This window comes from Canis lupus, unplaced genomic scaffold (genome assembly GCF_011100685.1).
Source record: "Canis lupus familiaris isolate Mischka breed German Shepherd unplaced genomic scaffold, alternate assembly UU_Cfam_GSD_1.0 chrUn_S1033H1202, whole genome shotgun sequence".
NCBI classification, from domain to species: domain Eukaryota; kingdom Metazoa; phylum Chordata; class Mammalia; order Carnivora; family Canidae; genus Canis; species Canis lupus.
This window is the reverse complement of record NW_023329846.1, coordinates 3,374-29,860: the sequence shown is the minus strand read 5'-3', so window position 1 is coordinate 29,860 and position 26,487 is coordinate 3,374. Positions and strand designations below refer to the sequence as shown.

Below are 26,487 nucleotides of genomic sequence, written 5' to 3'. Positions count from 1 at the left end.
TTTACAGAGCTCTGCCCGCGTGGTGCAGCACTAACCAGGGTGCCCCTCCTCTTTAGTGACCCCAGGTACCTGGAGGCCCCAATGCCCCTCCTGCGATTCTGCCCGGGTTCCCTGCTAAGCACCTTTCTGTCGGGGAAGAATCCGGTGCGGATTTTTAAAGTTCCCGCTTCTCCGGGGCAGGGCTCTCCTGCCCTGAGGCTGTCCCTGCCCCTCTTAGCCTGGCTTTTTGGGGAGGCCCTCCCCCTTGATTCTTTTTTATCCCCCCCCCCACCACCTTCCTACCTTGTTAGAAGCAAAACCTCTCTCTCTGTAGCGTTCCAGCTATTCTCTCTTTAAATCTCAGGCCGAATTCACAGGTTTTCAGGATGATTTGAAGTTATCTGGGTAAGTTGGTGGGGACAGGTGACATGGGAACCCTACTCTTCTGCCATCTTGCCTCACCCCCCCCCCCGGGGGGGGTTTATCTTCTGATATATCACCCCAGATTCACATCTCCAGCCTCCTATTTTGCAAAAAGTGGTCACTTTTCTATTTGTAGAGTTGCAGCTATTCTTTTCTTAGATCCGTGGTTGAGTTTGTGGGAGTTCAGGATGATTTAGTACTCTCTAGCTGAATTCCTGGGAGCAGATGAAACTAAGGCCTCCTTCTCATCTGTCTTCTTGGACCCTCTCTTGATTGTTTTTTTATAAATGTGTACTTATTTAATTATTTTAGAGAGAGAAATAGAGAACATTAGCAATCAGGGGGAAGGGGGGGCAGAAGAAGAAAGAGCATCCTGAAGCAGACTCCCCATGATGAGCACAGAGCCTGACTTGGGGCTCCATCCCAGGACACTGAGATCAGGACTTGGGCTGAGATCAAGAGCTGATTGCTTAACCAACTGAGCCACCAGATGCCCTGAAATATGATTGATTATTGAGTATTTATCTTGTATCCTGCAACAATGCTAAACTTATTTGTTCTAGGATATTTTGTAGATTCCCTTGGAATTTCTACAGAGATGATTATGTTGTCTGTGGAGAAGGCAGTTAGAGTTTTCTTTCCAAAGTGGAGGCCTTTTATTTTTCTTGACTGACTGCACTGGTTAGAATCTTCAGAACAATAGTAGAAGTGGTAGGATGGTCATCCTTGACTTGTATGTGATTAGGAGTAAAGCATTCAGTCATTCATCGTTAAGTGCGTTGTTAGTTATGGATTTTTCCACAGATGCTCTTTATTAGGTATAGTACTTTCTCTTCTGATCCTAGTTTTCTGACAATTTTTATCAGGAATGGATGTTAGCTTTTGTCAAACCTTTTCAATGCCTATGGAAATGATTATAAGCCATATAATCATTTTCATAAGGATGATTTATTTATATGATGAATTACCTTGATTGATTTCTAGTGATAAAAGAACCTTGTGTTTCTGAGATAAGACCCACTACTTTTTGTATATTATTATTATATATCTTTATATACCATATACATGGTATATGTGTGTATATATATATTTTTCTAAACCATATAATCATTTCTATAGGCATGATATATTTATATGGTGAATTGCCTTGACTGATTTTCTATTGATAAAACAACTTTGTATTCCTGGGATAAAATATATTTTTATAAGTTTATATTATTTAATTTGGTTTGCTAAATTTTGTGTCAAATTTTTGATTTATATTTATGAGGAGTACTGGTCTTTACATTTTTCTTTTTTTGATGTCTTTATCTAGTTTTAATATGTGGCAATGCTGGTCTCATAGACAAACTCAGTGGCCTCCTAGAAAGATTAGGAAGTTCTCTTTGCTTCTGTTCTCTAGAATATATTATTTCTCTTTTCAGGATATATTTCTGAATAATTTATTTCTTCCTCCAATGTTTGGTACCTTGTATCAATGAAGCCATCTGAGTTTGAAATTCTATTTGTAGGAACGTTTGGATTCAAAGTTAATTCAACTTAAAATATACAAATTATTTTTACTCAGTTTATGTAATATTTCTCCGTTAAACTAATAGTTTGCATCTTTGGGGAATTTGTCCATTTCATCTAACTTGTGGATATACTGACATAAATTTGTTCTTGGTATTCTTTCTTATTATCCTTATAACATCTGTGGAATATGTAGTGATGCCAACTCTCTCATTCCTGATATTGATAATTTTTTCTTCTCTTTTTTTTTTCTGATCAGTTTGGCTAGAGCTTCATCAGGTTAATTCATCTTCTCAAAGAACCAGCTTTTGGGTTCATTGATTTTCTGCTATTTTATATCTTATTGATATCTATTCTGAAGTAAGCCATCCAGAAAGATTGATCATGTGCCTTCATTTTTGTTTTTTGACATTCATCTGAAAGTCCATCAGATGAAACTAAGGCCTCCTTCTCATCTGTCTTCTTGGATCCTCTCTTGATTGTTTTTTATAAATGTGTACTTATTTAATTATTTTAGAGAGAAAAATAGAGAACATTAGCAATCAGGGGGAAGGGGGGCAGAAGAAGAAAGAGCATCCTGAAGCAGACTCCCCATGATGAGCACAGTGCCTGACTTGGGGCTCCATCCCAGGATACTGAGATCAGGACTTGGGCTGAGATAAGAGCTGATTGCTTAACCAACTGAGCCACCAGATGCCCTGAAATATGATTGATTATTGAGTATTTATCTTGTATCCTGCAACAATGCTAAACTAACTTATTTGTTCTAGGATATTTTGTAGATTACATTGGAATTTCTGCAGAGATGATCATGTATCTGTGAGTAGCGCAGTTAGAGTTTTCTTTCCAAAGTGGAGGCCTTTTATTTTTCTTGACTGACTGCACTGGTTAGAATCTCCAGAACAAAAAAAAAGAAAAAAAAAAAAAAAAAAAAAAAAATCTCCAGAACAATAGGAAGAGAAGTGGTAGGATGGTCATCCTTGACTTGTATGTGATTAGGAATAAAGCATTCAGTCATTCATCATTAAGTATGTTGTTAGTTATGGGTTTTTCACAGATGCTCTTTATTAGGTTTACTCCTTTCTCTTCCTATCCTAGAATTGTGAAAATTTTGATCAGGAATGGATGTTGGATTTTGTCAGATACCTTTTCAGTGCCTATGGAAATGATTATAAGCCACATAATCATTTTCATAGGAATGATTTATTTATAAGGTTAATTACCTTGATTGATTTTCTAAAGATAAAACAGTCTTGTATTCCTGGAATAAGACCCACCACCTTTTGTATATTATTATTATATATATTTTATATACCATATATATATGGTATATATATATGCAAATATATAATTTTTTCTAAACCATATAATCATTTCTATAGGCATGATTTATTTCTATGGTGAATTGCCTTGATTGATTTTCTTTTTTTTAGATTTTATTTATTCATGAGACACACACACACACACACACACACACACACACACAGAGACACAGGCAGAGGGAGAAGCAGGTCCATGCAGGGATCCCGATGTAGGACTCGATCCCAGGTCTCCAAGATCATGCCCTGCCCAAAGGCAGGCGCTAAACTGCTGAGCCACCCAGGGATTCCCCACCTTGATTGATTTTCTAATGATAAAACAGCCTTGTATTCCTGGGGTATAAAATATATTTTATATACCTTTGTCATTTTAAATTTAGTTTGCTAAATCTGGTGTTGAATTTTTGCATTATATTTATGAGGTGTATTGGTCTTTGCATTTTTCTTTTCTTTTTTTTTTTTTTTTTAATGTCTTTATCTAGTTTTGGTATGTGGCAATGCTGTTCTCATAGACAAACTCTGTGGCCTCATAGAAAGGTTAGGAAGTTCTCTTTGGTATTGTTCTCTAGAATATATTTTCCTGTTTTCAGGGTATATTCTGAATAATAATTTATTTATTTCTTCCTCCAATGTTTGGTAGCTTGTATCAAGGAAGCCATCTAGCTTGAAATTCTATTTGTAGGAACTTTGAATCAAACTTAATTCAACTTATTTTTACTTAATTTATGTAATATTTCTCTGTTAAACTACAATAGTTTGCATCCTTGAGGAATTTATCCATTTCATCTAATTTGTAGATATACTGACATAAATTTGTTCTTGGTATTCTTTCTTATTATCCTTCTAACATCGGTGGAATCTGGAGTGATGCCACCTCTCTCATTCCTGATGTTGGTAATTTTTTCTTCTCTCTTTTTTCTGATCAGTTTGGCTAGAGCTTCATCAGGTTAATTCATCTTCTCAAAGAACCAGCTTTTGGGTTCATTGATTTTCTGCTATTTTATATCTTATTGATATCTATTCTGAAGTAAGCCATCCAAAAGATTGATCATGTGCCTTCATTTTTGTTTTAGACATTCATCTGAAAGTCCATCAGTCCCTGATATAAATGGTGACTAAGCAAATATTATTATTTGTCTAGTATTAGTTTGGGCAACTCAGAACAAGCCATGTTGGCCCCTAACAAAGATTATGCCCCCAGGTTGGCTTTAGAATCCCTCAGTAAATGTTTCTCAGGGTCTTATCTGACATACACCACTTAAGCCACCCATAATTGCACTCACACAGTGCAATCCAGTCCAGTGGAACAAAAAGTCCTTGTGTGCTTTCCATGTGTGAGGCATAGCATGGGTCCTGTAGAAGGAAAGTGCAAATATGAAGAAGATATACCCTCTGGCGTCAACAAGTGCTCAGTAGAGTTTGGGAGACAGATACAAAGATTCCTGCAGGTGGGTAGCAGGCCAAATTAGGTCAGCCTTCAGCAGAGAGGTCTAGACAGAGGAATGCAGAAGCCCAGAGGAAAGAGAGAGGATGCCTAGCAGAGTGCTTCTGGCAAGCTTCAGGCAAGTGACCACCCACTGCATGTGAGTGTGTAGGGAAAATGACTGAATATAGAGGACAGTCCTATTCCATCTATCAATCCTAGAATGGTCCATGGAGGCAGGATTTGGCACTCTTAACCTTTTTGTAGCCCACAAAGGGTTTGGAAGTGGAAAAACCGGTGGCAATGCCAGGCTTTTTAGAGGCTCTGTGAATACAGTTCCATTGTCCATGAGGACGCTAGTGGTAAGTGACTTCATGTCCTCCTTGGAAACTGGGATGCCAATCTCTTTCTGGGCAAAATTGTCTTATGTAACCTGAGGATAACCCAAGCTTTCCTTGGAAAAATTGGAAAAATCACTTTAATTGATATTTACTTTCCTTTTTATCACTCTGAGTCCTCAACACGTTGTCTAATAATTCTGTTTCCAGAAGAGCATTGACATGCCATACAATGCATGATCTTTGTCCAAGGCAAAGATCAAATGGTACTGCTGTCTGGAAAATTTAGAAGCATGTTTGTCAGCAAATGCTACCCATTCATTATCGTTCTTAGGAGGCACTGGCAATGAGTGTAGTTTTTTTTTTTCTGAATGTGTAAATACACGCCCTCTGCTGGGGCGGGCTTTGTGCCTGTACTTCTTCCACAGACTGACTCTATTACACCAGCTCAGAACCCAACAGCTGGATTGCCCTCTGCAGTTTTCCAATGGCTGCCACAATTTTGACCGGCTTTCCTCTGTTGTGTGTGTGTCTCCTGCTGACATCTGGCTTTGCTGAGGCAGGCAAGCTGCTGGTAGTACCCATGGATGGGAGCCACTGGTTTACCATGCGTTTGGTTGTGGAGCAACTCATCCAAAGAGGGCATGAGTTGGTTTTAATCATACCAGAGGTGAGTTGGCAACTGGGAAAATCCTCCAATTTTACGGTGAAGACTTATTCCACTGCTTACAATCTGGAGGAGTTGAATCAGATGTTCAAGACTTTCTCTGACTCTCACTGGAATATTCGGCAACAAAGTTTACTTACTATGTTCTTCGATTCATCCAGTGACATTTTTGAACACCTTTTTTTACATTGTAAGAATTTGTTTAGGGACACAACATTAATAGAATACATAAAGGAGAGTTCTTTTGATGCAGTGTTTCTCGATCCTTTTGATATGTGTGGCTTAATTGTAGCCAAGTATTTTTCACTTCCATCTGTGGTCTTCACCAGGGGATTATTTTGCCATTTTCTTGAAGAAAGCACACAGTGCCCCAGTCCTCCTTCTTATGTTCCTAGAATTTTTTTAGGGTTTCCAGATGCCATGAGTTTCAGAGAGAGAGTGTGGAATCACATCTCCCACTTAGAGGAACATTTATTTTGCCACTATTTTTTTAAAACTCCTTTAGAAGTTGCATCTGAGATTCTCCAAACAGCTGTCACGCCTTATGATCTCTATAGCCATACGTCAATTTGGTTGTTAAGAGCTGACTTTGTTTTTGACTATCCCAAACCTGTGATGCCCAACATGGTCTTCATTGGAGGCATCAACTGCCAGGAGGGAAAGCCATTGCCAAAGGTAAGTTACCTCCTCTTTTGTGTAGTAAGAATAATCTGGCTTTGGACATTAAAAAAAAGATTCCTTATTGAACTGTCATTTCTCATTTACAATCATCACATCTGGAAATCTTTTTCTAATTAAATGAATTATATTTTGCCAATTCATTGCATCATGCGTCAAAATCTTATAAAGCTGTGCTCTTATATGCATATGTATATAATGGTATAACTTAATTACATAATTTCCAGCCTACGTTTTGTAGTACTATCCTTGGGAAACTACCAAAGAACACAGTAGGAAATGAAATTTCCCTCTTTGTTAATCTAATGCCATCCTTTATAGGAAAATGCCCTTACGTTTAGTATGGTACTTGTCCCATTTTTCTGAAATTATTTTATATATATGCATATATCTAATGTAAATTCTCACGTCTGTTTTATTAAAATAAAATCTAATAACGATTGGACCGTTGTTTTTTACCTTAGTTTTACACTTACTAATAAATTATGAGCATCTTTATCGTCAATCCATAGAAATCTGTTGCATTTCTTTTTTTTAAGATGTTATTTATTTATTTATTCATTTGGGAGAGAGAGAGAGAGTGTGCAAGCACAAGCAGGGAGACAGCAGAGGGAGAGTGAGAAGCAGACTCTTCACTCAGCAGGGAGCTCAATGCAGGGCTAGATCCCAGGATGCACCACAATTCACTCAACTAAGCCATGCTGACATTGCAGCTTTTCCCACTGTGTCCTTTATGAGCAAGACTGTAGTAAACATTCCTAAATAATTTGTTTGCATTCTCACATTTCCTCATTCTTGTTCTTCTCTCTGTAGGCTGAATGTCCTTAGGAGTAGGGTTGCTGGGCCAAATGGTACACGCATATTACCTTTTAATTAATTTGATAAATTGCTTTCAAAACATTGAACAATCTGATACTTTGGTCAACAATAAATGAGAGCTCTAGTTTTTCCATACCCTCTCCAGCTTCAGATGTTCAGATTTTTAAAATTCTTTTAGCAAAAAGAAATTCTATATAGCCGCTTCAATTTTCAAAGATTGTCCACTTAATTTCATCTTATGGGAATTATGTATTCACATCCTTTAATCGTTTTTCTAGGGCCATTTGTCTTTTTTACGGCTAATGATTTTAAGTCTTTTGAGTAGAAGGACTATTATTATTACACTTTTTATGAAGTGTAAATATTTTTTCATTGGCTCTTCTTCATCTTTTGTCATATATGGTTTTCATTTTTGGTTAGTCAAACTTGTTAATTTTTCCTGGTGGTTTCTGGGTTTCAACTTGTCTGGATCTTTCCAAGCCAGAAATATACAAATATCTTTCCATACTATTTCTTAGTATTTTTAATTCCTCCATTGTTAAGAGTTATACTTTTTACGGTGAAGAATTTACATGGTATAATGATCTAACTTTGTTACTTTTCTAAATGGTTAGTCATTGACCCAATATCATGTAATAAAAATATCCATTCTTTATGTGTGTAATTGAAATGCATCTTTATTGTATTTTAAATTTCCATATGTTTGCACGTACTTTGAACTCTCAGTTTTGTTCCATCAATTTATTTATTTACTCATGTGCCAGTATCATATTTTGATTGTAGTAGCGTTAGTGCAAGTTTTAATATGTAGTAAGGTAAGCGTCATACTCACTATTTTTCTAATTTTTCTTGGTGACTTTTGTAATTTACCCTCCTTCACAAAATTGAAAAATGTTTTGTCTATTTCCAAAAGTAAAAATAAAATATTAGGGTTCTGTTTATATGACGTAAAATACTTTTATTAATTTGAGTCAGATTGGCATTCTTTTTTGCTTTGAAGTTTTCCCATTTAGGGTATAATATTTCTCTTTATTTATTCAGATCTTGCTTATGTCCTTTGATAAAAGTTAGCATTTTACTTCATATATCTTTCACTTTTTTAATTGAAATTTTTTCCTGGGCATGTCATTACTTTTGAAATGTTGTGAACAGGGCATTTTTCATTGGTATTTTGAACTGATTATTAGTAATTAATGTATAGCTTTGGTTTTTTGCACATTTATCTTTTATCTAGCCACATTCCTAATTTCTGTCCTTAGTTCCAAGATTGTTATGTACACAATATCATCTGCCAGTAGTAATTCCTCCCCATATTCATGCCTCTTATTTTGTGTTATTGGAGCATGTACCTCTTAAACATTGCTGAACAATTAGTTCAGAACAATTTTTCAATAGTTCCTGAATAATGTTAAATAGTTGGTCCAGGCAGTTTGATTGGGGTTCAGTCATTGGGATTGATAAGCTCTTGAAAAGTTGAAGAGTAAGATTCCCAGGGAATGCATTGCATCCAATTCCAAATTAAGAACCTGGTCATGTTTCAGTTAATTACTTTATTGGGATGTATTATACATTTTATCTACTGATCAGGCATCTTAAGGCTAATTACGTTTTGTAAAGTCTTATCTTCTCATACACTGGGAGCCTGATTTTCCTCTTTGAACTAAGGAGTGGCTGGGAATGGATCATGCCCTCAGTGAGTCTGTGTTGTGGACATGTTGCTTATATAACTCAGACTACCCAGAGCTCGAACCACTTCTGGCTGGGATAGCATTTTGTAACGGGGGTCTGTTCACCATGTCTGGACTATTGCAGGCACCAAGGTCTTCACATAGCTGAGAAAATTGTGCTCAGATTATGTACACACACCCATGTATGAAACCTAAGAAGATAATGATGGGTTTATTTAGCATAACTGCAAGCAAATGAGAACCAAGGCATCTGTTGGCCTGTAGGATGTACAGGCTTATACAATGCATGCCATTAGGTATCGGGATTTTGGGGAGGGGTATGAGAATAATTAAGCACTCCCATCATCCTTACATTAAAAGTGAATATAAGTGTTGTAAGAGGGAACATGTTAGTTGTTTGTGTAAATTAACGATGCTGCACCAGAGATTGGCAAAGTTTTTTTTTTTTTTTTAAAGGGCAAGAGGGCAAATATTTTAGCTTTTGCAGGGTCACATACAATCTCTGTCTTGTAACTTTTTTGTTCATTGCTTTGTTTGTTTATAGTTCTTAAAAATTGTAAGCTCCATTCTTAGCTCATGAGCCATACAAAAATAGGTTGTTCAGATTTTTCCATCCCTTTGGAGATACAAGTTCTCTGGGTTCCCCTAGGGGAAGGTCAGTAATAAGATGATTGAGGAAGAAGAGGGATCTAGTAAGAAAAGGTAAGTTTTAGAAATATGGTAATACACTACTCACCCTAAAAAAAGCCATTGCATCACCAGGTCATGAGAAGTTTTAATAAATGAGTGCTACTGGTACAAGACAGAGTTACTTAAAAGAGTAATACATTTGAATTTAAAACATTCGAGAGGTAACCAAAGTCCTGATTCACAATGGGCCCGTGGTTTGTGGTGCATTTAATTTTATGAAAAGTACTGTGATTGGACACAAAGGTCTTGTTTTCTGTTTCTGTATTTGGAATTCCAACGTCATCATCCATCCATCTTCACATCAATAACAAGAGCATTGGATGCAGGAAGGGCTACTTTTGTAATGCTCCTGACCCCCACCCCTATTTTAGGATTTGCACATGTCCCTGAACCCTTGTGGCTGATGGGGTCTCAGTCTTGGGCCATCTGAATCCCATTCTCCTGGCTTTTCCCTGGGCAGAGGCATAGAACTTGTCCCTCACTTCCAAAGGGATGGGACATTTCCTGGGTCACATCCCTGGGCTTGCTCTCCCCTGCACATCCCTGCAGGGCTTCCACTAGTGCTTTGCAAAGACAGACAACAAAAGGTTTTTCTTTCTTCCTGAAGACACTTCTTTCCATAGACTTTGTTGGGAAGCTATCAGGCATGTTACTAAGAGATGTTGCAGTGTGATGATCCTACACTGACATTTTCCTTTCCCGACAGACTTGCATTGAGGATACAATGGAACTAGGTCTGTGCTACAGCTGGGAGGGCCAGAGGAGCTCTGGTCCAGGGCACAGAGTCGGGAAGTGGAAGTGCCCATACAGTGCATGGATGTGCACAGAAAGGGGAACATGGAACCCCATGGCCAGGGAAATCTGGGAGGGCTCCAGAGATGAGATGATTCAGAGCTGGGACGGGAAGCCTATCTGGAAAGTGGAAGGAGTGTCTGACCTTACAGATAGGCCTGCCTTACCCTTTTATGGTCTCTTGGACATAGGCCAATGTCCCCTTGAACACTCAGTCTCAGCCCAGCCTGGCCTCTCTTCAAGCTAGATCAGAACTGGGGCACACAGTAGCCTTGGAGAGGTGGGAAGAAGTAAGAGCTAACCTTTCTTTAGAGTGGCCGTCAGGTACCTGGGCCTGGAAACAGAGGGAGTCTGAGCACAGCCCAGGGGTGTCAGTGATGTCCTGAGTTGAGCTCATATTAACTTGGAATTGCTGCTGGTACACCCAGGCTGGTAGAAGCCAGGTAAAGGCTGCTCAGAGGCACCTGTTTGTGGCTGTTGTATGGTAATGGGGCCGCAGGCAGCTCTAAATCCTGCTGCCAGGCTCCTGAGGCAGTTGTTAGTAAGCCAGCTGGCAGAGCAGCGCTGCCCTCATCCTGTCTGGCATCATTTGCCTATCTGTCTTCTCTGCTGGAAGAGCTCTCCTGGAGGCCAGGGTTGAGCCTCCATCTTTTTGTTTTTTCCTTAATCTGTTTCCTTTTTAAAGAAGGTTTAGATTCACAGCAAAGTTGAGTGGAAGAGGCAAACACATACCATATATCCTGGATCCTTATTGGTCCGTAGAGTCTAGTCCTGTGTTCTCGCTCCAGCACATTCTCAGCAGATGGTTGGTATATAAGTGACTTGTCAGCCACCAATGGGAAAGTGAAATCATGTTCTTTGTGAAATCTGGGTAATTAGACCTGTCAACTAATTAGCATGGTTTTCTGCTCTTGGAAGAACAGGCTATGGTTCTCTTGATGGCAAGGAGATCAAGTTGCATAATTCTGAGGCTGAGCCTTCCAGGTTTGCTCTGTGTTAGCAGAAGTGCCTGGTACCACCCGGTTACCACCTACCCTCTACCCAGGTGATATGTAGTAAAAAATCAGTGATAGCTACAATTGGGTGGTGCATGTACTATTCCAAGCACAGATTATTTCTAATTAAGAATTAATTCATAACTGTGTGGAGGTTCCTCAAACAGTTAAAAATATACCTGCCCTACGACCCAGCAATTGCACTGTTGGGGATTTACCCCAAAGATACAAATGCAATGAAACGCCGGGACACCTGCACCCCGATGTTTCTAGCAGCAATGGCCACGATAGCCAAACTGTGGAAGGAGCCTCGGTGTCCAACGAAAGATGAATGGATAAAGAAGATGTGGTCTATGTATACAATGGAATATTCCTCAGCCATTAGAAATGACAAATACCCACCATTTGCTTCAATGTGGATGGAACTGGAGGGTATTATGCTGAGTGAAGTAAGTCAGTCGGTGAAGGACAAACATTATATGTTCTCATTCATTTGGGGAATAAAATAATAGTGAAAGGGAATATAAGGGAAGGGAGAAGAAATGTGTGGGAAATATCAGAAAGGGAGACAGAACGTAAAGACTGCTAACTCTGGGAAACGAACTAGGGGTGGTGGAAGGGGAGAAGGGCGGGGGGTGGGAGTGAATGGGGTGACGGGCACCGGGGGTTATTCTGTATGTTAGTAAATTGAACACCAATAAAAATAAAATAAATAAAAAAAGAATTAATTCATATATCTTAAAGGGTTGCCTTAAAAAATATGTAGTTCAGCAGTGGTTAGTATTTTCACAGAGATGAGAAACCATTAATTGTCTAATTCCAGGCCATTTGCTTGCCCCCAGAGGAGAGTCCCTGCCAGTTGGTCATCACTTCCATCCCTCCAGCACTGGCAACCACCACTCACCTAAATTCTGTCTCTATGTCTTGCTGCTGCTGGACATTTCATAGCAATGGAATCACCAATGTATGGTCCTTTGAATAGGCTTCTTTCACTTTGGTTTCAAGGTTCGTCTATTTTGTGACACGAACATTTCAAGGCTTAAATATTCCATTGCTCAGACCTCACATCTTGTCCATTTATCAGTGGCTGGACCTTTGGTTTGTTTCTACTTGATGGCTGTGATGAGTGCTGCTGCTGTGAACATTCGTGTACATGAATCTGAGCCCAGATCTTCTGGTTGGAGCCACGAGCCTAACTTGCTCAACTGCCTCCCTGTGCAGGCTGGAGACTTCTCAGGGCACATCGTGGCCCCTAGTCTCTGGGGAACATTAGAGGAAGTTTAATTTGCTGAGGTGGTCTTGACTTAAATTACACGGCTTCTAATCACTCAGTGGACATGACATTTGTTGGCTTTTGTGGAGCTTTTGTTTGGCGGTGGGGAGATGGCCTGAGTGTGTGGATGGGCTTAGGTTTCATTCAGAATCACTGGTCTTCTTCTGCTTTCCTAGGTTACAGCATGCCTCCTGAGCCAACAGGCATAGGTTATGGCAAGACCTTGTGTGATAGTTCAGGTGTGCATGACTAGCTGTGGGCGAGTCTGTTCTAGCCACGCCAAGAACCACCTTTCACTTGCACAGCCCTGTATCCACACCCATAACCCCTCTTTAACCTCCCTCAGTCAATGTGGGATATCAGGCAGGAGAAACGTGATCTTCCATCTCTGGGTCTCAGTTGAGAAGCCTGAGGTCAGGAGATGGGTCATGCCCAGGCTGGACAGGTGGCAGGGCTGGAAGGGACTCCAGGCTGCTCCAGGCTCTCACCACCTTCTGATCCACTTAAAGTTCTCAAATCTTAATTTCTAAAGGGAAGTGATCAATCACATGCTCATAATGTCATTGATAAAATTTCTTCTCAAAATAGAGCACCTGGTTCTTTAATTTCATATGTGCATTCTCACAACTTGGAAAGAAGCAGGCAGGTGAAATGTAGGAGAGGTGCCTGGGTGACTCGGTACGTTAAGCATCTAACCTGTGGTTTCAGCTCAGGTCTTCATTCAGGCTTGTATTTTCAAGCTCCATGATGGGCTCCACACTGGGCAGGGAGCCTCTGTTAATAAAAGAAGGAAAGAAAATTCAATAGTGTAGGAATAAAACAGGCAAAACAAGGGCTTGTTCATTAGTCAGCAAACATTTTTGGAGAGGCCTACTGTATGCTCAGCATTATTCTAGACACTGGGATATAGCAGAGCACAAAATAAATATTGTCCCTGTCATAGGGTGTCCCATTCTAGTGCAAGCGAGGAAGTGTTCTGCAGGTATCGGGGATGTGGATGTTAGAGCTTCCTTTTGTTCTGAGTACTGGCTGGTCAGTGCTGCCATCAATGCTTGTCACGTGAATCCTTCGTATTGTTTGATATTTCTACAGTCCTTCCCCTTAAATTTTTCCACCTCTTTTTCTGTCCCCCTTTATTCCTCCTATACTCTTGTGTTCACGGTGCAGAGCTGATTCTTTCACTCATTGAGAGAATTTTAGGGGTTACTTTCTGACCACCAGGGTGCCCTTAGTTCATATCACATAGGACCTAGCTGCCTGATGACAGCCAGAGGAAGCCCCTCCGTGGGACCTGTCCTGGGCATCCACAGATTACAGATTGACTCACTAATCTCACAGCCCCCTGAGGGAGGTACAGATGCAAGCCCCATTTGAGGGAATGAGAATCAGGCACAGAGGGTGGGGTTGTACAGCTTGGAAAGGATAGGCTGGACTCCAAAATTTTTGCTTTTAATGGCAGTCAACGGGAATTGTGGTGTTAGAACATATATTTTCAGGATTAGAGTCTGTGTTTTTTTTTTTTTTTTTTTTGTTTTGTTTTGTTTTGTTTTGTTTTAGAGTCTGTCTTCTGATGGGACAGAAAATCCTAGTAACAGGAGTTCATACCATGAAAAGGGAGGGAACTAGATATTTTTTAAAAGGCGAGACTAATGAGAATGGAAAGACAACCTGCCTAAATACATGGGATGCAGCAAAGGTTTGTCCTAAGAGGGAAGTTCATAACAATACACACTCACATTATGAAAAGAAATATCTTAAATAAACTATTTAACTTATACCTCAAGTAACTAGAAAAGAACAAAGACCGACATTTGTAAAAAGAAGGAAATGATCAGACCAGAAAATAGGGGAAATTGAGGTTACAGAGGCAATTGTAAAGATTAATGAAACTTGAGTTGGTTTTTTAAAAAATAAATAAATTGACAAAACTTTCAGCCTGGATTTTTTTTTTTAATTTTTATTATGTATTATTTATGATAGGCACACAGTGAGAGAGAGAGGCAGAGACACAGGCAGAGGGAGAAGCAGGCTCCATGCACCGGGGAGCCCGATGTGGGATTCGATCCCGGGTCTCCAGGATCGCGCCCTGGGCCAAGGCAGGCGCCAAACCCCTGCGCCACCCAGGGATCCCCTTTCAGCTGGATTAAGGAAGCAAACAGAGAAGGCTCAATTGAACAAAATAAAAATGAAAGTGGAGATATCACAAGGGATAGCACAGAAATACAACAGTCCATAGGAGACTCCTATTCACCATTCCATACCAACACTACTGAACAACCTACAAGAAATTGATAAATTCCTAGGAACTTGCAACCTACCAAGACTGAATTATGAAGAAATATGAAATCTAAACAGCCAGTAATGAGTAAGGAGATTGAATCATTAAAAATATGACTAATTTGATTATTAATCAATCATTAATCAAATGAATCATTAATCAAAAATCTCCTAACAAGAGTGCCTTTTTGGCTTAGGTTTTAAGTATCCGACAATTGATGTCAGCTCAGGTTTTGATCTCAGGGTCCACAGGCTTGAGCACGACATAACCCCCAGGTTATGCCTACACTGCTAGTCTCAAGAGGTCCTATGATTGCCAGGGGCTGGGCCTGTGCTTTCTCCAGGGCAGCAGCCACTGGGTAGGTACTTGTGACCACGGGCACTTGAAATGTGGCTCATCCTGAGATGTACTGTAGTGTAAAATAGACCAGTTTTGGAAGACTTAGTATGAAAAAAGGAACCTGAAAACTCTCATTTCTATTTGATTTCATGTTGAAATGATCACGTATTGCAAAGACTGGGTTACATAAAATAACTATTAAAATTAATTATAGCTGTTTATTTTGGTTTTTACATGTGGCTACCAAAATTTTTTAAAACGATGTATGTAACTCCTATTGTATATCTAGAGGGACAATGCTGGATAAATGGTCGTACCCAGGGCTTTTGCATAGAACCTATTGATAAGTAATAGAGCTGACCCTTCACTGGTGTTATTAGGGAAAGGACAGGCAGAGACCCCTGTGTGATTCTTAATTCATGGATCAGGAACACCAGGTTAGTAGACTTGCATACCAACCCAAATTACAGATTCTGGGCCTGGGTGGATGTTTCTCTTCCACTGGTTGCTCCCCAGAGGGATGCTCCAGAAGGGCCACCTGGATGCAGCCTCCTTTCGTGCAGAATGACACCTGTCATGCACCTGTTATGCAGAATGACATCTGTTAAGACACCTGCCATGCAGAATGACACCACACCCAGAGGCCCACCTGAGCCAGAGACCCCACAGATGCAGTAATAGATGTAAGCAAGAATTGCTTAAGGCCAACTCTTCCAAGGCCTATAGTTTCTTTTTAAATATTCTGGGATTTTTGCCTCTATTGGCTTGGATGAGTTTAAAAAAACCAAGACCCTGACCTGAAAAACTTGCAGTTAGTTTCCTTTGTACACTGTATCACTTATTATGCAATGTATGTGTTATGCAAAGCTATGAATAAGAATCTTTCCAACTGAAGGTCCTGTCCTATTAAAGTGGGTTATAAAATGTATTCACAGGGGGGTTGGAATAAACATTTAGAGAGAGACAGAGATAAAAGACAAGCAATAGCGTAGGATTGGATTGGGTGGAAAAAAAGCAGAGTTGTGAAGACAAAGGCTGTCATGTGGAGTTTTGTTTCAGATACGTAGATCTATATTTGTGTATTGATTCAATGTTATATGTAAATTATCGCTACAAGGCCTCGGCCAAATTGTTTGAAAGCCACTCTCTTTGATCATTTATTGACCTTGTGCCAGCCTCTGCAAACCCATTTGTGCAAACTTTATACAGCGTGGGCCAGTGGTCGCCAATGTGCAGAACACTAGAATCAAAGAGAAGAACTTCTATTGATATACGTATTTAAGTAATGTGTAACAACGTCATTGACGTAAAGGGTATGTGATAAAGTGCACAGATCTGACATATAGGATTTAATGTGTTCTCACATATGTAAAGTCCAGCGAAATCATCACGACAATCAGGAGAATGATCAGCAGTATCAGTATCCCGGGGCTACCGTGACAAAGTACCACCAACTGTGTGGCTTACGACAGTAGGCAATGGCCATCTCTTAGGGGGACACCAGGAATATGCCATGAGGAGTCTGTTACACTCAGGATGACCTCATCTTAACGAATTGTATCTGCCATGATCCCATTTCCAAATAAGACCATCTTCTAATTCCTCGGTTTAGGACATCAGTACATCTGTTCTGGGGAGGACACGATTGACCCCTAACAACCTGCAAATGTTTCCTTGTGCCCATTTTTTTTTTTTTTTTAAGATTTTACGTATTTATTCAGGAGAGACACAGAAAGAGAGAGGCAGAGGACACAGGCTAACAGAGAAGCAGGCTCCATGCAGGGAGCCCGATGTGGACTTGATCCCCGGGACTCCGGGTTCTTGTCCTGAGCCAAAGGCAGACCAACTGCTGAGCCACTCAGGTGTCCCCTCCCTGTGCCCATTTTTAATTCTCCCCAGCTCCATCCCTCCCTGAAGCCTCCCCTTCTCAACCCGCCTCCCTGGACAACCAACCACTGATGTCCTTATGTCACTGTAGAACTTATTGCATTTTCTTAATTTTGCATACATGAATTATGCAATATGGACTCTCTTGTTTGACATAGCTTCTTTAGCAAAATTATTTTGAGATTCATCCTTGTTGTTTCATGTGTAGTAAGTAGTTCATTTCTATTTATTGTAGAGAAGCATTGTATTTGGGGATAACGCGCACTTTATCCAGTCACATGTTGATAAGTCTTTGTGCTGTTCCCAGTTTTCTGTGGCTCAAATAAAGTGGCTCTGAATATTCGTATCCCATACAATGGTTTTTTGGATGGAAGCATTCTGTGTCCTTTTATATGATGGTCCCTTAGGTGCGGCCATAAGAGGAGACACAGGAGAGGCTCAGGGAAACAAAGTTTATATTACTCACAAGTCCTAGAGAAAGGGGCTGCCACGCAGGGCTACATGGGGAAGCACCAGGGTTTGGTCAGGAGGCCAGAAGCAGCAGGAGCCAGGACAGGGCCTGGGTCACTGACTTCATTGGTGTTTTCATGGAAAGGCAAGTCAGGGCAGGGCAAATGGCCTAGGGACTGGCTAGTGTGAAGAACTCTGGTGGGTTCTAAGCTATAGGGGTGTTCCTGGTTGCCTGGTCCCTAGGCCTGGGATGATTAAGGCAGAGGAAATATTGTCTCCTATGGCTCTGGATTGGTTAGTTTGCATCTCAAAGGCTTACAGTGGGCTGGGCTTCTTGGGATCTCTAAGAATCAGGGCTGGGGAAGCATGTGTGTGTGTTGGTTGTCTCCCAGTCAGAAGGTTTTGTAAGATGTCAGACTTCACCAGAAATGAAAGTATCAGCCACTCAGGAAGTGTACTTTCTTTTCTCCGGTGTGAATACCTAGGAATGGGAAGCATTGGGCTGTATGACAGGTGTAGGTTTCTAAGAACCTGCTGATCCAAATAATAAATAAATAAATAAATCAATAAATAAATAAATAAATAAATAAATAAATAAATAAAAAAAGAAACTGCTGATCACACTGTAGGGTCTCACCAGCAGCAAATGAGTGCCCAGCCCTTCCAGAGAGGTCACCAACAATGGGTGTGGTCTCTCTTTACATTTCAGCCATTCTAAGATGTGTGCAAATTAAATTGTAGCTATAACTTGACGTCTCTATTGAGCAATGATGTGGAGCACCTTTCCATGTGCCTGTTTCCCATCTCTATTGTCTTGTGGTGAAATGTCTGTTCAATCTTTGTGTATATAAAAAAATGTTGGGCAGCCGCTGTGGCGCGGCAGTTTAGCGCCGCCTGCAGCCTGGGGTGTGATCCTGGAGGCCCGGGATCTAGTCCCGCGTCGGGCTCCCTGTATGGAGACTGCTTCTCCTCTGCCTGTGTCTCTGCCCCTCTCTCTCTGTCTCTATGAATAAATAAAATCTTAAAAAAAAATGTTTCCCTATTAATGAGATTTCAAGAGTTCTTTATAGATTCAGTACATAAGTTCTTCATCAGGTATATGCTGTACAAATATTTCCTCCCAGTCTGTAGATTTTCTGTCTTTATATTCTTTTTCTATTCTATTGTTTTCTTTTCTTCTTTCTTTCTTCTTTCTTTCTTTCTTTCTTCTTTCTTTCTTTCTTTCTTTCTTTCTTTCTCTTTCTTTCTTTCCTTCTTTTTCTGTCCTGAGCCAAATTTTCCACCCATTGGATTGGATTTTCTTTTTTAAGGATTTTATTTCTTTATTTAGAGAGAAAGTGTGAGTGTGGAGAAGAAGCAGAGGGGGAGGGACAAGCAAAGGGGAGAGGATCTCAAGGAGATTCCCTGCAGAGCATGGAGCCGACTTGGGACTCCATCTCACCACTCATGATCTGAGCCGAAACCAAGAGTTGGATGCTTACCTAAGTGAGCCATCTAGTGCCTGGATTCTCCTTTTTTACAAGTACAATTTTAATTTAGAATAACTTAGATTTACAGAAATGTTTTGCAAAATGCAGTTGAAATATTCCCGTATACTCTGTACCTACCTTCCCCTATTGTTAACAGCTTATTTTACTACAGTGCCTTTGTCACTACTAATGAACAAATATTGATATGATCAAAGTCTATATTTTACTCAGATTCATTTATTTTTACTTAATGTCCTTTTTCATTTCCTGGTTCCCATCAGCATATCATATTATAGTGTCTCCTCTAAATTGTGATGGTTTCTCAGGCTTTCCTTGATTTCGATGATATTGGCAGTTCTGGGAAATATTGTTTGGGAATTTTGTCGAATGCCCCTTGATTTCAATTTGTTCTTTTTTTAAAAAAAAAAAATCATGATGAAACCAGACTTCAGCTATTTTGGGGAGGAAGACCACAGAGGTGATGTTTTTTCTGCTTTCTGGCTGATAGAATTTGATTGTTGAAAAGGCTATTGTTTTCTGTTACTGAATGGCCTTTGCATCTCCATAAAAGATCAGTTGTCCATATATCTATGGATTTATTCTGGACTTTCTAATCTGTTTCAAACAATCTGTTTATGAAACACTTGATTACTCTAGCTTTACAAGAAGTCTTGAAATGTGTTAGGAAGTGTTAGTCCTCTGTCTCAGTCAATTGTTGGATAGACTCTTTAATTATGACATAGTATCTTTCCTCATCTCTTAATTAGTGTCTTTAGTTTAAAATTCTAATTAGTCTGATGTAAGGCTTGCCACACCAGCTTTCTTTTGACATCCATTAGCATGATAAAATATTTCCACACCCTCATTTTAAATCTGGAGGTGTCTTTGGGTCTATAGTGAGTCCCTAGCAGACAGCATATAAATGGCTATTGGTTTTTTCTTCAATATGATACCCTGTGTCTTGATTGGGGCATCTAGCCCATTTACATTCAGAGTGACTTATTGAAAGATATGGGTTTAGTGACATTGTATTACCTGTAAAGTCACTGTTTCTGTAGATTGTCTCTGTTCCTTTTCTGCTGTGTGTTACTTTTTGCTCTCACTTTGCTAAATGTTCCCTTTTAATATTTCTTGTAGGCTATTTTGGTGATCCAAATTCTTTTAGTTCTATTTATTCTGGAAGCTTTTTATCTCTCTTTCTATTAGAATGACATCCTAGCTGGAATAAAGTATGCTTAGCTGCATATTTTTTTTCATTTATCACCCTGAATATATCGTCCCAGCCCTTTCTGGGCCTGCCAGGTCGCTGTGGTTAGGTCTGCTGCCAGCCTAATGTTTCTACCTTGCAGGATATGGACTTCTCTTGAGCTGCATTCAAGATTTTCTCTTTGTCTCTGAGATTTGCAAGTTTCACAATGATATGTTGGGGGTGTGATGGATCTTTATAAATTTTGAAGGGGGTCTCTGTGCCTGGTGGACTTGAGCCTCTTTCCTTCCCCAAATTAGGGAAGTTCTATGTAGAATTTGCTCCAATATACCTTCTGCACCCCTCTCTTCCTTTTTCTGGGATCCATATTCTAATATTGTTTCCCTTTATGGTACCATTTATCTCTTGAATTCTCCTTTGGTGATCCAGTTTTGTTTTTCTCTCTTTTCTCAACTTTATTCTCCATCATTCTGCCTTCTATATCACTAATTTCCTCTTGTACTTCATTTATCCTAGCAGTTAGAGCCCTCCGTTTTTTATTGCATTTCATTAATCATCTTTTTGATTCTGACTTATTTAGATTTTTGTTCTTTTATTTCTCAGAAAGGGATTCTGTAGTCTTCTATGCTCTTTTTGAAGCCCAGCTTAGTATCTTTATAATTATTATTCTGAATTCTAGTTCTGACATATTACTTATGTACATACTGATTAGGGTCCCTAGCAGCCAGTACTGCCTCTTGTTCTCTTTTTGGAAGTGAGTTTTTCCATCTTGTCATTTTCTCCTGAGAAGAATTGATGAATAGAACAAAATACTAAAATGGCAACAAGGACCCCCAGAGAAATATACACTAAACAAATAAGAAGAGTCTTGAGACAACAAAAAACAAACAAGCAAACAAAAAAGGAATATAATCAGACAGGTGAACAGAATAGAGCAGTACCAGGATCTTGTGTGAATTTTAGTCTGTTTGTTTAGAAAACGAGATCCCAAAATTGTGACCAAAGAAAAACTGATCAATGTACAAAAATACAATGAAAAGATAGAATGTAACTGTAAAAATGAACATTAAAAGACAAAAAAAAAAATAAAGAGAAGGAATATAAACAGACAGGTGAACAGAACAGAGCAATACACTATATCCTGAATGTATTTTGGTTGGTTTGTTAGAAGAAACTACATCTCAAAATTGTAAAGAAAGAAACACACACACACACACACACACACACACCACACACACACAATAAAATTAAAGACAAAGATGAAAATTAAAAAAGGACTTTAATAAACAGAAAAGAACCAAAAAGAATAAGAAAATCATAGCAAATATGATCAGACAGGTGACGAGAACAGAACAGAATAATCTATATACTAGATTCTGGTTGTATTTTGGTGCGTTAGAAGAAACTGCATCTGAAATTGTAAGAGAAATAAAAATTAGATATATACAAAAATAAAAGCAAATATAATGACAATAACTGTAAACATGAATATTAAAAAAGATTTTATAAAAAGACTTGATAAATAAGATCTGGAAAAGAAATAGAAAAATAGGGCAGCCCCGGTGGCGCAGAGGTTTAGCGGGGGTGATCCTGGTTATCCGGAATCGAGTCCCACGTGGGTTCCCTGCATGGAGCCTGCTTCTCCCTCTGCCTGTGTCTCTGCCTCTCTCTCTCTCTTTCTCTCTCTCTCTCTGTGTCTCAATAAATAAATAAAATCTTAAGAAAGAAAGAAAAAAAGAAAATGGAAAGACAAAGAATAATGGGATAAAACCCATGAATTCTAGGTCTTATATTCCCTCAGCGCTGGGTGTTTACAGTTCTCAGTGTTCAGTAAACAAAGTCTTGGCTGGATGTTCTTGCTGTTGTTCTGGGGGAGGGGCCTGTTGTGTTCATCTCAAGTGTCTGCCCTGGGGGGTGGGGGGGTATTGCAGCTCCCTTGCCAGGGGGCCAGGCTAAGTAACCAGCTCCCAATTGCTCCCTGTGGCTTTTGTTCCCTGAGGTCTTACCTCACCCTTGTAGAGATGAGAGGTAAAAAGGCGGCCTTCTAATCTCCAGCAGACTTCTAAAAGTTCAGATTTTGTGCTCCACTGCTCTAGCACTTTCTGGTAGCCAGCTTATGGAGTCTCCCTCCTCCCAGGGTTTATCTTCTGATATATTGCCCCAGATTCACATCTCCAGCCTCCTGTTTTGTAAAAAGTGGTCACTTTTCTATTTGTAGAGTTGCAGCTATTCTTTTCTTAGATCCGTGATTGAGTTTGCAGGAGTTCAGGATGATTTAGGACTCTCTAGCTGAATTCCTGGGAGCAGTGAAACTAAGGTCTCCTTCTCATCTGTCTTCTTGGACTCTCTCCTGATTGTTTTTTAAAATTTTTATTTATTTATTTATTTTAGAGAGAGAAATAGAGAACATGAGCAATGAGGGGGAAGGGGGGCAGAAGAAGAAAGAGCATCCTGAAGCAGACTCCCCATGATGAGCACAGAGCCTGACTTGGGGCTCCATCCCAGGACACTGAGATCAGGACTTGGGCTGAGATCCAGAGCTGATTGCTTAACCAACTGAGCCACCAGATGCCCTGAAATATGATTGATTATTGAGTATTTATCTTGTATCCTGCAACAATGCTAAACTTATTTGTTCTAGGATATTTTGTAGATTCCCTGGAATTTCTACAGAGATGATTATGTTGTCTGTGGAGAAGGCAGCTAGAGTTTTCTTTCCAAAGTGGAGGCCTTTTATTTTTCTTGACTGACTGCACTGGTTAGAATCTTCAGAACAATAGTAGAAGTGGTAGGATGGTCATCCTTGACTTGTATGTGATTAGGAGTAAAGCATTCAGTCATTCATCGTTAAGTGCGTTGTTAGTTATGGGTTTTTCCACAGATGCTCTTTATTAGGTATAGTACTTTCTCTTCTGATCCTAGTTTTCTGACAATTTTTATCAGGAATGGATGTTAGCTTTTGTCAAATACCTTTTCAATGCCTATGGAAATGATTATAAGCCATATAATCATTTTCATAAGGATGATTTATTTATATGATGAATTACCTTGATTGATTTCTAGTGATAAAAGAGCCTTGTGTTTCTGAGATAAGACCCACTATTTTGTATATTATTATTATATATCTTTATATACCATATACATGGTATATATATGTGTGTATATATATTTTTCTAAACCATATAATCATTTCTATAGGCATGATATATTTATATGGTGAATTGCCTTGACTGATTTTCTATTGATAAAACAACTTTGTATTCCTGGGAAAATATATTTTATATAAGTTTATATTATTTAATTTGGTTTGCTAAATTTTGTGTCAAATTTTTGATTTATATTTATGAGGAGTACTGGTCTTTACATTTTTCTTTTTTTGATGTCTTTATCTAGTTTTAGTATGTGGCAATGCTGGTCTCATAGACAAACTCAGTGGCCTCCTAGAAAGATTAGGAAGTTCTCTTTGCTTCTGTTCTCTAGAATATATTATTTCTCTTTTCAGGATATATTCTGAATAATAATTTATTTCTTCCTCCAATGTTTGGTACCTTGTATCAATGAAGCCATCTGAGTTTGAAATTCTATTTGTAGGAACGTTTGGATTCAAAGTTAATTCAACTTAAAATATACAAATTATTTTTACTCAATTTATGTAATATTTCTCCGTTAAACTAATAGTTTGCATCTTTGGGGAATTTGTCCATTTCATCTAACTTGTAGATATACTGACATAAATTTGTTCTTGGTATTCTTTCTTATTATCCTTTAACATCTGTGGAATATGTAGTGATGCCAACTCTCTTATTCCTGATATTGATAATTTTTTCTTCTCTTTTTTTTTCTGATCAGTTTGGCTAGAGCTTCATCAGGTTAATTCATCTTCTCAAAGAACCAGCTTTTGGGTTCATTGATTTTCTGCTATTTTATATCTTATTGATATCTATTATGAAGTAAGCCATCCAGAAAGATTGATCATGTGCCTTCATTTTTGTTTTTTAGACATTCATCTGAAAGTCCATCAGTCCCTGATATAAATGGTGACTAAGCAAATATTATTATTTGTCTAGTATTAGTTTGGGCAACTCAGAAGAAGCCATGTTGGCCCCTAACAAAGATTATGCCCCCAGGTTGGCTTTAGAATCCCTCAGTAAATGTTTCTCAGGGTCTTATCTGACATACACCACTTAAGCCACCCATGATTGCACTCACACAGTGCAATCCAGTCCAGTGGAACAAAAAGTTTTGTGTGCTTTCCATGTGTGAGGCATAGCATGGGTCCTGTAGAAGGAAAGTGCAAATATGAAGAAGATATACCCTCTGGCGTCAACAAGCGCTCAGTAGAGTTTGGGAGACAGATACAAAGATTCCTGCAGGTGGGTAGCAGGCCAAATTAGGTCAGCCTTCAGCAGAGAGGTCTAGACAGAGGAATGCAGAGCCCAGAGGAAAGAGAGAGGATGCCTAGCAGAGTGCTTCTGGCAAGCTTCAGGCAAGTGACCACCCACTGCATGTGATGTGTGTAGGGAAATGACTGAATATAGAGGACAGTCCTATTCCATCTATCAATTCCTAGAATGGTCCATGGAGGCAGGATTTGGCACTCTTAACCTTTTGTAGCCCACAAAGGGTTTGGAAGTGGAAAAACCGGTGGCAATGCCAGGCTTTTTAGAGGCTCTTGTGAATACAGTTCCATTGTCCATGAGGACGCTAGTGGTAAGTGACTTCATGTCCTCCTTGGAAACTGGGATGCCAATCTCTTTCTGGGCAAAATTGTCTTATGTATCCTGAAGATAACCCAAGCTTTCCTTGGAAAAAATTGGAAAAAATCACTTTAATTGATATTTACTTTCCTTTTTATCACTCTGAGTCCTCAAAACATTGCCTAATAATTCTGTTTCCAAAAGAGCATGACATGCCATACAGTGCATGATCTTTGTCCAAGGCAAAGATCAAATGGTACTGCTGTCTGGAAAATTTACAAGCATGTTTGTCAGCAAATGCTACCCATTCATTATCGTTCTTAGGAGTGCATCACTGGCAATGAGTGTAGTTTTTTTTTTTCATGACTGTGTAAATACACTCCCTCTGCTGGGGCGGGCTTTGTGCCTATACTTCTTCCACGGACTGACTCTATTACACCAGCTCAGAACCCAAGCAACTGGATTGCCCGGGCTGCAGTTTTCCAATGGCTGCCACAATTTTGACCGGCTTTCCTCTGTTGTGTGTGTGTCTCCTGCTGACATCTGGCTTTGCTGAGGCAGGCAAGCTGCTGGTAGTACCCATGGATGGGAGCCACTGGTTTACCATGCGTTTGGTTGTGGAGCAACTCATCCAAAGAGGGCATGAGTTGGTTTTAATCATACCAGAGGTGAGTTGGCAACTGGGAAAATCCTCCAATTTTACGGTGAAGACTTATTCCACAACTTACAATCTGGAGGAGTTGAATCAGATGTTCAAGAATTTCTCTTATTCTCAGTGGAAAACTCAGCAGCAAAGCTCACTTTTTTTGGTCTTAAGTCCATTAAAAGACAGTCTTGAACACCTTTTTTTACATTGTAAGAATTTGTTTAGTGATCCAAAATTAGTAGAATACATAAAGGAGAGTTCTTTTGATGCAGTGTTTCTGGATCCTTTTGATGTGTGTGGCTTAATTGTAGCCAAGTATTTTTCACTCCCATCCGTGGGCTTCACAAGGAGATTGTATTGCCATTATCTTGAAGAAGCCACACAGTGCCCCAGTTCTCCTTCTTATGTTCCTAGACCTTTCTCCATATTGTCAGATGTCATGAGTTTCAGAGAGAGAGTGAGGAATCACATCTTCCACCTGGAGGAACATTTATTTTGCCACTATTTTTTAAAAACGCTTTGGAAGTTGCATCTGAGATCCTCCAAAAGGCTGTCACACCTTATGATCTCTATAGCCATATGTCGATTTGGCTGTTAAGAACTGACTTTGTTTTTGACTATCCCAAACCTGTGATGCCCAACATGGTCTTCATTGGAGGCATCAACTGCCAGGAGGGAAAGCCATTGCCAAAGGTAAGTTACCCTTTTTTGCCTAGTAAGAATAACCTGGTTTTGGACACACACACACACACACACACACACACAAAAGGAAAAGAAAAAAAAGATTCCTACTAAACTCCAGATTTGACATTTACATTTCCCACATTTGGAAATTTTTCCTGGTAGAAAGAATTCTTTTTGTGCCAATTCATTGATTCGTGCTGTAGCAAATTATAAAGCTGCTCTGTTTGATACGTA

General features: G+C 39.4%; 2 protein-coding genes across 2 annotated transcripts; both read left to right on the top strand.

Moving 5' to 3' along the window:
• The first annotated feature begins 4,579 nt into the window (after positions 1-4,579).
• On the top strand, positions 4,580-7,167 carry LOC119878157 (UDP-glucuronosyltransferase 1A8-like). The gene is given in 4 exon segments (XM_038588875.1): positions 4,580-4,681; positions 5,442-5,549; positions 5,551-6,336; positions 7,153-7,167. Coding segments are annotated over 4 exon segments (1,011 nt in total).
• An 18,229-nt stretch (positions 7,168-25,396) lies between these two features.
• On the top strand, positions 25,397-26,262 carry LOC119878156 (UDP-glucuronosyltransferase 1A9-like; the record flags this gene model as incomplete). Its single annotated transcript, XM_038588874.1, is given in 2 exon segments — positions 25,397-26,075; positions 26,078-26,262. Coding segments are annotated over 2 exon segments (852 nt in total), but the record flags the coding sequence as incomplete, so codon positions are not given.
• Positions 26,263-26,487: the final 225 nt, after the last annotated feature.